Source organism: Stegastes partitus, unplaced genomic scaffold (genome assembly GCF_000690725.1).
Source record: "Stegastes partitus isolate 25-593 unplaced genomic scaffold, Stegastes_partitus-1.0.2 Scaffold6, whole genome shotgun sequence".
NCBI classification, from domain to species: Eukaryota; Metazoa; Chordata; class Actinopteri; family Pomacentridae; genus Stegastes; species Stegastes partitus.
The window spans coordinates 2,036,816-2,048,839 of NW_007577737.1; the positions used below are offsets into that span (position 1 = coordinate 2,036,816).

General features: G+C 45.9%; 1 protein-coding gene across 2 annotated transcripts in view; it reads right to left on the minus strand.

Moving 5' to 3' along the window:
* The window catches only part of phf14 (PHD finger protein 14), a 65,793-nt gene that overhangs the window by 8,294 nt on the left and 45,475 nt on the right, over nucleotides 1-12,024 (minus strand). For both annotated transcript variants that reach the window (XM_008281425.1, XM_008281417.1), the window contains exon 17: nucleotides 6,456-6,573. In XM_008281425.1, coding sequence (XP_008279647.1) covers nucleotides 6,456-6,573 — 118 coding nt within the window. The remainder of the gene's footprint in view (nucleotides 1-6,455; nucleotides 6,574-12,024) is intronic.

Below are 12,024 nucleotides of genomic sequence, written 5' to 3' on the forward strand. Positions count from 1 at the left end.
GTGTGTGTGTGTGTGAGCTGGCGTCTTGCTGCCATTCCAGAGCCGACACACTACCGGTGGGTGATAATCAGCAGCTCCATCAGCCCGTTCAGCTGGTGCTGCTGCTCCCTACATCCACCACCTCGGCTCCAGCACCCCGGCTCCACCGCCCCGCTTCCAGCACCCCAGCTCCACCGCCCCGGCTCCACCACCTCTCCAGCATCCTGCTCTCAGACCCACAAACAGCCACCACGGAGAACAACTCAGTTTCATGAGTGCGCATATTTGCCATTCCCATTTCATTTATGACAAAGGGCAGTGTTTAATGTGCGCTTTTTTCCAAGAAACAAATTTCCCTGTTAGTGAGGCGTGACTAACAGCGAGCTGAACTTACCAGGCGACACCTGATTTAATCAGATGTAAAATGCACAAGCTGCTTTTTCTCTTTATTGCCTCGTCACAGAGCTACAAATGCCACCTGGAGGAGGACAAAGATGGGAAGACGAGTGCTGCTTTCTCTCTGTTCTCACTTTACACAGCGTTTAGAAGGAAGCAGGCTGAGAGCTCGGCCACTCTGGAGTAGTTCTGCTTTTTTTCTGAACAAGGCTGAGAATACACGAGAAAGAGTGTCTAAAATGAAAACAAGAATAAGAGACTGACGGCAGCACATTCACACACACAATGACAGCATCCCTGTGGATGTAAGCTCTGTACCTCACTATGGTAACGCTGTGACAGGACATGGATCTGCCATATAGAAATAAACGTGAACTGAATTAAACTGAATCACTGACTGGCTTTACATTTAATAACTCCACCTGAAAACACAGATTAAATGAGCAAAATAGATAAACAGAGTCCAACTGCAGCATGGCTGTTTCCTTCCTGTTCCTGTCCTTGTGTTTAGCGATGGATGGGTGGACAAATGGATGGATAGATAGATGGATAGATAGATGGATAGATAGATAGATGGATGGATGGATGGATGGATGGATGGATGGATGGATGGATGGATGGATGGATGGATGGATGGATGGATGGATGGATGGAGATAAGCTAAACACTCCTCCACATCCCTGCAGGCCTTGGTCATCTCAGATGGTCGGTTCTTGTAATGAACCAGGAAAGGGAACCACTACTTAGAACAGGAGTGAAGCCAAAGTCCAGCTGGTACCGAGCTGCACCAAGATGTTGTGTTTTGAACGAGAGTGTTTGTGCTGCTGTGATCTATAACACTGTGAGGATCCAGCATGCAGTCATGTTCCTATGCTAACAGTTCTAGCTTCAGCTATGCTAACTACATCAGTATGAGTGAAACTCAGTGATACATGTTCCTCTATATCAGGAACAGTCACTGTTGAGCTCCAGTAGCTGGTTCCAGTGTATGAACAGCTCAGGTAACAGGTATGATTGAATTTGGCTCTGGCTTTTGTTAATGAGCCTGACCAGTCCCCAGATGCTTCTAGGGTGAGTTCACCACCTTAATTTTAAGGCTCTATCTAATCAGTATAAGGGCCAGCCATACATGCTGTATCTATGAGCCATCCAGACCTTCCATCCCTTAACATGACAACACAGGCGGTTGTTTTTTTATATTAGCCTTTATATCCATTGTCTGGCATCATCATGGCCTTCCTCTCAGGTGACCACAAGGTTTAAATCACTGCAATGAAAAGCAAAACCATTATTTGGTTTCATTTAATATCCACCTGTGTTTGGGGGCAACGCAGGAATCTGCTGCCATTTTCAGAACTGAATTATTCTTTGAAACAACCAGTATCAGCAGAAAGAGGGAGTTCTGCTGTGAAGACATGAGTATAGACACGACCTGACCAGAGTCTGATGTGTCTTCATGTCGTTATTACGCTGGTATAGCATCGTCACAGACTCACAGCTCCACTCTTTGTTTTGATATTTACATGTTAGTGTTGATGCAACAATTGTATAGCTATGAACTGTTATAGATATTATATATCTATCTATTATATATCTATAGATATTATATATCATAGATAATATATATCTATGATATTATATATCTATCTATTATATATCTATAGATATTATATATCTATGCAATGACGAGTGACGACGGTGCTCAGAGCTGTATGCAGGTGATTACTGTGACTGAACTGAATGTTAATTAGCTTTCATTTAGAGACGTTGTTGTGCAGACAAACGTATAGCATTACCTGAAAGGCCAGTAGGTCAGTTCCATCTGATGTGTGCTACAGCCACTGGGCTCTAAAGGTTCCTCTCATTCTGTCAGTGAGGTGATGATGAACCATAATAAATCTGCTGGCCTCCACCTCACTGAAACGAAGGAGGCTGTGAAATGATTTCTGACTGTCTGAACAGAGCCAGATATCCAAATATCTGTCCCCTAACCAAGATGTGAAGTAATGAAAACCTGGACAAAGCCTCCCGCACATGTACCTACAGAGTGTTCCTGTACTGGTACCAGTCCTCTGGTCAACAGTCACCAGGTAGCTGCAGCTGTGTCCTAATGTCCTGGTGTGATGACCACTAGAGCTGCTTTTACGTCATCATTACTGCTGTACTGTACAGATAAATACTATCTATCACTATTGGTTCTCTGTCCTGTACTAGTGTTCCTAATAACTCATAACCAGGAATAAGAGGTGCAACATTTGGTCAGCACTTTGTCATCCTGGTAATCTATCAAGGCCCTAATATTATACAGGAGGTCGACACCAGCCGGTAGTTTGACTACCATCAGGGGTTAGGACATGTTTTAGAGGTGTTGAGTTGAATGCTGGAGCTGTGACAACATGCAGGATGGAGGTGGCATCAAGACCAAGATGTCATGTGTAAGACGGATCTAAATATCTATAATCTATGTGTATGTATGGAGTGATTTCAGTCGATCATATTATTGGAAAACATAATTTCAGAGGATTAAAAACATCATTGCACCAGCTTCCTAGTGAAGAGTGAATGCTCTGTTAACCAGCAGCTGAACTGACTGTATGTCATAACATAGGACAAAGAAAAGCAGCTGATAATGTACTTAATTACTACCTCATCATTAAAGCTCTGTTTAGTTTTAAATAAGAACATTAAAGTGTGTGAGAGGATGCACTATTTGTACTATTTTTTATTTCTACTCTAACGGCCACAGATCCAGAACCACAGCACTGAGCTGCTGTAGAAATGTTAACCACAGTTCATTATCCATAGTTCTGGGATGAGAGTGGTTCTGAATGCCGTTCAGATGCAGCCAGCTCTGTGCCCACGCAGCAGGAGCTGGAAACTTGTGGGCCTGCTGTTTTAACGAAGGCTGCTGTGTTCTGGGCCGTTATGACGGTACCGAGGGTCCAAACAGCGGCCTCGTGTATGCTCTCTGCTAAGAGGGTTATTAGAATGGAGGCAGGTCCAGAGAAATGGACTGCTCAGGCCACCGGGGACTCCACACCAATCACACTCGGCTGTTTACTCCACAAATTGGCCCCTGAGAGGGGCATGGGCGTCTGTACCGCCTAGTTAAAGTGATTGAGGTGACTCCTGGCCATTGATTTTCTCTTTGTCTTGGCCGTCCCGTCTGGCCACCCTTGACCATGCTCCGGCTCCCTGCGGGCTACTTTAACTGCCCTGCTCACCTTTAAATCACATTAAACTGTGGTTACATTTTGGCCACGTCTAACAGACAACCAGCATTGATGTGGTTATCATACGTTATGCATTTCATACGCCTGAGCAGAACCTCCACTGCCGGGCTTATTGATTGCACTCTTCTCACGGCGTTGGGATTAAACCTGAATACAGATAAGAACATGTAGAGGGCAAAAAATTAGACCACACTCAGGGGTTTATCTCCTCTCCATAAATGCACCAGTGATACTGATTACAGCCATCCCAATGCTAATGGAAACGCTCCATTGAGAAAATAAAACGGGTTAAAGTTGAGATTTGTTCAGATCAGCTGAACGAGGAGTTGGCAGAACAGCTCTGGAAACAGCCGACCAGCTGATGAGTAATGATGCCGATTTTTCTTCCAATTTACTTTATATAGTAAAGCCAGCAGAGTGTGACACTTCATTAAGTTAATTAGGCTAACTTAATTACAGTGTTTCACAGGTCAAGCATGAAGTTTCTGATTGATGGCGCAGCTTGTGAAGGTAATCTTCATCTGAATTACAGAAGCTGCATTAGCTGCTCCAGCCCATCACAAACCAAACATTGGAGGCTCATAGACACTAACCTTCAGCACATGAAGACATAAACAGAGTTGAATACGCTCCGTTAACAGCACAACTTCAAATACAAGCTGTTAGCTGTGTAGGAGTGGGCCTGTGGCTGTGGAGGGAGTGAAGAAAATGAAATCTTTTCGGACGGTAATTTCAACAGTTGCAATCCTTTTGATGACAACAAGTCTGAGTGCAGCTAAAGTAGTGCATCCCACACAAGTTCACAGTTGAGTACTTTAAACACTATCTGAGCAACTTTAAGAGCTTTTGGCATTTCAAACCTTTTATCCAAATCTCCTGGTCTGATTCACCACGGAGCCCAGCATGCCAAGCGCTGCTGCAAGGGTGTAAATAAAGCCTTAAACAAGCGCCCCCTGGCACGGTAACAGGCCGGAATTAAAGGCCATCCGTATATTACGGCAAGACTGTCACTTTATTACTGAAATCAATTTGGTGAGGGCCCGGGGTGACAGTGGGAGGGATGTGGCCTTGGTCGGAGTGAGCTTTATCTAAGCTGAGCAGGCCGAGAGAAACACAGCGTCTATAATGAACTCAAGGGTGTCCAATAAAGCCTTTTATTGCCCCTTTGCACAACAGAAACATGTGTGCAGCGGCTCCAGCGCTCAGTTCCACGTTCTCCTGAAACGCCATAAAGCAGCAGCTTTTCTGTAATTACTTCTGCTCTACAAACACCTCAACAATACCAGCAAATCAGACGGCAAATCATCATCAAAAACATATTTCGGCATTAATCAGCGGCTCGCAGACAGAAGCCCTTTGCTGTGACCTTTATGAGGAGACAAGAAGAAAAACACTGGCTGCAACAGAAGGCTTTGTTTCCAGGAACTATCACGTTCACTTTGTTCAACTACACCAGAGGACAGAAAGTACAAAGACGGAGCTCTCTCTCTCTCTGTTATTTTTCACAGAACCACCTCATCATGAAGCCCTCCGTGCAGACACCTGATGTGGACCAGAACGCTGTCGTCCTGTTGGTGTGATTCACAGGATTGCCGTCCTCATGACGGCAGATGTACCGTCACCACCTCTGATCAGACATCTGAGGACTGTACGTATGAACACTTCAGCATTCAGAAGCCTGAGTGACTCTAAACACGGTGTTCTGTTCCTGTTGTTTCAGGCAGACCTTCGGTCCATCACACCAAGCGGCTGGCTTTCAAACAAGACTTCAGCCCAAACTGCGGTCGCCATCACACGCTGCCACATCGTCGGTGCTGCTGCCGCCTCCCTCCTCCTTCAGATGCCATACATCTTCCTCTCAGATAAGAGCAGTGGCTGCAGGGAGCTCTGACAAATCACTCCGTGTACCGTTCTTTGTAGCAGACTGTCAGGCGGCGGGGTTGACCACCCCCTATCTCTGCCAGCAGCTGAATCTCAAACGCACGGATCAGGTAATATTCTGCACTTAATGCTGGCATTTAAGAAACATTCTCCCCCCACAGGCAAAAACGGTGCATGGCTTGGCATTTAAAAGCAGATAATAAAACTTTCCTTAAATACAGCTCTCATCTCAGAGTGCTTTTTAGATGCCCTTAGTGGAGTCAATTATCTCCCCACACTTGCTATTACTGAGACACTCTGAGCACCTTGCGCCTTAAAAGGTCTGTACATCATGCTTTCTCAAAAATGTCACATTCTTAACTGCCTCTCCAAATGTAGACCCTGCAATATTAGAAATGGTGTACACGTGTTGGCTTCTTTCATCCATTTGTTGCTTAAACATACCTCTTCAATGTGCCGGATGAACTTAAAGCGAACAGTAAAAATCCTTCAGAGCTGGAAACCGGTCGCTGCTGATGCATGAGCTGCTTTCTAAGGTAGAAATAAACACATCCTCATAACCAGTGCTCTGAACGGTCGGACACGAGCGTTCTCAGAGGCTAGAAACCACACATTCATCTGTAACGTCAACACAGTGAATGTTGTTCTCCTGTCAGCCTGTTCTGGGGCAGAGAGACCTGAAGCCTGGAGGTTCTGCTTCTGATGGAAACCCGTGGGAGGGAGGAGGGGAGAAGGACATCCAAGATCCTCCAGAGGATCGAGACGCCAGTGCTTCCTTCTCATCCTCTAACAGCAAACAGCATCGGTTTACTGGATACCCATCTTAAAGTGCTGCTTCTCCTTCCCAACAAATAAAAACTGTCCATGAACATCAGTGGACTCAGTTCTGTGTCGGCCACCACGAGGACGGGAGGTCCGACGATGTTAAAAACTGCATACACACACAGTGCATACACACACACTCACCTTGGATGAGGACGTGTCACACTCCTGGCAGATCCAGCCGTATCCGGTCTGCTTGGGAGATTTCTTCAGCGGGGGGTCCAGACACCCAAAATGGTAGCAGAGCCGGCACTCGTCACACCTGAGGCGGACAGGAGAGGCTGCTGTTAGCTCTGACATAAGAACCAAACGATGATGAGCGGCTCAGACATGAGCAGGCAGCTTGTTGTCAGTGATGGAACTTTGCTAATGCATTCCTCAGCCCCTCTGTTCACTCCAGTCTATTGACCTTCTGCAGCCATTGACTGTCCAATGGCTCGTGTCAGTGTCCAGATAAATACAGGCCTTGTTAGCATCAGATAAATGTCTGCTGGACGTCCTGAGGCTGGGCCGACTCTCAGGTCCTCAGGTAAAGCAGCAAGGCTCAGGCGACACACATACTCGGGATGCACGATATATCAGCGACCACATCGGTATCGGCCGATATCAGTGTTTTTTTCTCATATATCGTATCGGTCCGATTAAAAAATTTAGCCGCTGATTGTCTAACGTCAGTGCCTTCGTCTCTACATTTGATATCGCTGCTATTTCACAGATGCTTTTACTTAAATGGACTAAATATGCTAATATATTTATAAATTTACTTTTGTTACGTTATAAAAAAGACTATGTGGTCCAATTGGTTTTCTTTTGAATAGTTTTCACATCCTCACAGTGCTGACTGATACTCTTTTTTTTTTTCTATGTGAACGAAACCTGAACATCAACATCGATAACATCGGTTATCGCCGATATCAGAAATCTTAACATCGGATATCGGTATCGGCCAGACATTCTAATATTGTGCATCACTAGTTTATACCTGATTTTATGGGAATCCATGACACAGCTGAGATATTTGAATCTGGATTACAGTGGTGGACGCGCCAACACCACTACAAAGATAAAAAATAAAACTCAATAAAACAAATTCAAAAGCAAGTCATCAAACAAGCCAGATGAATTCTACACCACCACTAAGCTAAGCTAAGCTAAAGCTACTAGCAGGTCTGCTGCAGTCTTTACATGATGCTGATCATGAGTAGCTGAACATGTCTGTAGTGATCTGAACTGGACCACCGGTGGATCGCCAACAGCTTAAAAAGTAGAAGTCTGGCTAAAGCTGCAGCTACACTTGTTGTGTCTGGTGTCGGTCCTGTCACGCTGCCCTTCCCTCCTCAGTAATGGAGATGAATAAAGCGTGTTCAGACTGACCTGCCTGCCTCTTACCACGTTATCAGATTTTCATTGGAGAATGTGAGTCTCCTTCATTGATTAGCACATAATTGGCTGTAATTGTGAGTGTGTGTGTGCTGAGCAGAGCCTGTTGAAGGGCGGTCAGTCCTATAAACCACTAAAAGAAAGACCTGCCATGTGTCTTACAGTCACAGGTCAGTCTGTCAGACACACTCATGCTCAGGATGCATGTTATCGAGTGTATTATATTAGATAATTAACACTGGTATCCTTCAGCTACGTCCTGGTTCTGGTGGTTGGACTGATATCAGTGATGTCGGCTGTTGGTTCTGTTGTCCAGTCAGCAGCTGAAGCAACACGTCAGAATGCATGTATGTGAATGTCTGCAGCAGACGTGTGGATACATGACGATGACCAGGGCGATGGCCACAGATGTGATTGACTGTGTACAGACAGCTTCACAAAGTAATCATCTGTACCAGCATGCTGTCTCTTGGACATACACTGCTGCACATTTCTTTCTATTTCAATATAAACACTGTTGTCATGTCTACAAACGCCATATAGAGCTCCTGGGCTCTGGGACGTTTCTCTCCAAACAGAATGTTGCTGCTTGGCCGCAGTTTGGTAAAGATCTGGTGGACATGATAAGGAACAATGAATTCTGAATGATATCACTGCATCTGAATGGTAGACGTCAGGAATGGGTCATGCAGCAGGACAACAACCCGGCACACAAGTCACAGTCCTGACATGAATAGAGATGTTCTGAAAGAACCAGATGCAAATAGCTCATGTGAGGAAACACACCAACATCTCAGACCTAAAGCTGATGAGCAGTCGTAGTTATCACACACAGCGGGGTAAAAGGTTGCCACACAAATATCCAATATATGAACATAGTTCTGTCTCTTTTGTTTAAATGGTTTCTCTTTTTCTACTTTGAGGACAAATCTGATGATTTTAGTTCAAAAAGCTGGAACGCAAGGAGCAATGATCCTCCACAGTGATTCTGCTATAGCTTGATGGGATCACTCGGTCTTGCTGTGCTGCAGTTTCAGCATAAACATCATGAAATCAGGTTACATGCTCTGTCCAACAAGCTGTCTGTGCTGATTTATGACAGCCAGTGTTTGGACATCCACTTCCTGTCCTCACCACTGCAGCTCCATGTGTTGGATGTGTGCTGAATGAATGAGGCGGTCTGATGGCATCACATGCGATGGCTTCACAGACAAATGCAATGTGTTGGATGACAACAGCGTCTAAGGCCTGAAAAAGCTGCTGGTGTTCAGCAGGAATGATGGAGAGCACCTTCAGTCCAGACGGCCTGGAGAGGGTGAGTCTGCATCCTTTAGCTCACTTTAAGTTAGTGTCCATGAGGGTAGTGAGTATCAACAGAGCTCCAGTCATGAGGACGTAACACCAACCACCACAAGGAAATGTTCATGATTATTACAGGAATCAGGTTCAGTGACTGTGTTCTGAAAACTTAGACATTAACAATGAGGCTGGTTAATTCGCTTTTTATTGAAGGAGTAAACTGTGTGAGCAAGGTTGGAGACCAGTGGCAGGAGAAGGCTGGCTGGGGGAATGTAGACTGGGAACAGGCTGGAGACAGAACGGGGACCAGCAGAAACACTGGATGAAGGTCTATGGTCTGGCAGGCTGTGGTGGAATGATAGGGCTGACTGGATTCAGGAAACTGTTAAAAATGGACATTCCTAATGACAGTAATGACAAGTTTTGGAGACCAAGAGAACTTTACATAAAGCTGCACGTCTGCTGGGCGTCCTGGTACCAGGTGACCCGTGTATAGAGGCTAAGCCATGGATCCAGGCTGACCTGTGGCTGGCTCACTGAGTGTCCTTCCCACTCCTCTCCTACCTATCCTGTCTTTATTCAGCTATCCTCTGAGACAAAGGATTTAAAAGGCCAAAAAAATAACATTAAAAAAACAAAATAAACTGCACCTGTGCGAAGCAGAACGGCAGAACGCCCATATAGATGTAAACGAGGTGCAGGGAGCTGAGCTGAGACAACGTGAACCCTTTATGAAGAAAACAGACACGATGACACGTCAGTGGAGAGAAACCTCACTTGAGCTCAGCCTGGTTCATCTACAGGTGTGTTTATGCTTCCTGCCATGTCGGAGACGGTGATCCCAGATCTCTACAGTTAACGTGACATATCATGACTGAACGATGGCCCCTGTTGTACTGAACCAGAACCATCCTGTTAGCCAGCAACAGCACACAGTGGGTCCGTCGGTTAGACTGAGACCAACCTGGCTCTGAAGAGCATGGCGTTATGGCATGCTGCCTTCTGGCACTGGACGGAAAAAACCCTGTGAATAGGTGCAATAACAGAGCGTGGTATTTACGCAGCCAGCATGGCCGATTCAGTAAAACCCAAGTAGAATGTAATTGGCACGGATAATTGTCATCTTATGAGTTGTAGGGGCATAAGCTAACAGCTGCTGCACATTAGCACAAATATGCAGAGGCAGGTGGATCTCCCTCACACACACACACACACACGCACACACACACACACACTTGTGTGTGTGCGTGTGTGCGTGTGTGTGTGTGTGTATGTGTGTGTGTGTTGATGGGCTGAACAGGCATATCTTCCTGGGAAACGATGGGAATTTAAAGTGCCCTCCAGGCCACCTAGTGAATAGAAGACAAATGACCAAAGTGTGTGTGCTCCACTAATGAGCACACTGCTATTGTTGCACACAAACTGCCGATTGATTTCACACCAATCTCCAACTAAGGCGAAAAGGAAGCAGCAAACTCTTGTGCTTCGCGGCGGGAGACCCTTGGAAGACCTTTTAGATTCACAGGAGGGCTCTTTTTATTTCACGCGACTACAACGACTGCACACATGCTTATCTAATTAGTTTACCTCGATGAAGCCTTTGTGATGTTTGCTGTGTATCGGGGGGAAGATCTCTGAATTAAAGCACTGCTCGCTGATGCAGAAACCTGGTTTTCTGTGTCTGTGTGACAGCCTGGTTTTTAATCTTCATTTATAAACGGGAAGTGGGACAAACTTGATCTTTTTCAGCAGAAATAAGCCTCACATTAGGACAAGTCCACACATTCACCAGAACATGCTCTGGACTGTCAGAACCCAGCAGCAGCAGCCAGACATCAGGCCTTTAAATGAGAGGAATCATTCCCACAAGATGCTCTCAGAATGCACTTCTACCTCAGATGGACTTTGACTGCTGACCAAGAGGAACATACAGGATACTACAGGACAGGTTTCAGACTGGATGGAGCTCCTGTGGTATTAGCTGAGACACACTATTCTGATTTTAACAGCCTGATTACTTTGGAGTATAAACTGCTCCCCAGTTTGTCATAGAATGCTAATGATAACAGCTGCCAGCCAACCAGCAGAGCAAGTATTTTTAAAGACAACACCAAGTTTCCAGAAACACCCATTATGTAAGAAAATGTTCTTGTTTTACTGTCCAACTTAACAGCAGCATCAGTTCCTCCGTATCCTGATGGAGAGGCTGTTCACATCATGTCTAGCCTCGCTAACAACTCATATGCTGTCTGATTTTATTTTTCCAAAAATGTCAGATTGTTCCTTTAAGGACTGTTTTCTTCTTCAGGTTTCATTCCCTCCTTCCTCCACACAGCTCAGACTGAGGTGTAAGTCTGAAGTTTAAATGAACGGTTTGTCTCAGCTGCTGGGGGGCAGTACACCAAACAAATTACCCCCAATTATTCCTTCAGACCAACCAGTCGTCTGGGGCAGAGCTCAGCAAAGGAGTCAGTTCTGGTCTTGCATCAAAACAGTGACAGGTGGAACTGTTGTGGTGGAACATCTGCCCCCAAAATCCTCAGTGCTCAGAGGTTGCTGATGCTGTGATGGGTAACATGGTGATAGCAGAAGGAGAGGAGAAGGCCTGCCAATAGGAGCGGCCGATGGTGGGCTGATACCACCCAGCCTCCATGTGCCCTGCCAACAGTAAAGGAACATGACCAAGAGTCCACGGCGCTGACCTGGCCTCCAACATCCCTACATCCCATTCCAGCATTCACATGATGTGCCAGAACAAACCGGCTCCACAGAGGACGACCCTGAAACCTCCAGGACCCAAAGAATCTGCTGCTGACGTCCTGTCAGACACCAGAGCAGAACACCAGAGGTTCTGAGTCCACACAACGAGCTGGAGGTCACTCAGCTCTGTTGGAATTCTCATTGACAGAGATATGCTGGTCCATCCATCCATCATCTCTCCACCTTAACCCTCACCAGGGTGGTGGGGGGCGGCGCCTATCCCAGCTGACTCAGGGTGAAGGCAGGTTCACCTGGACAGGTAACCAGTCTATCA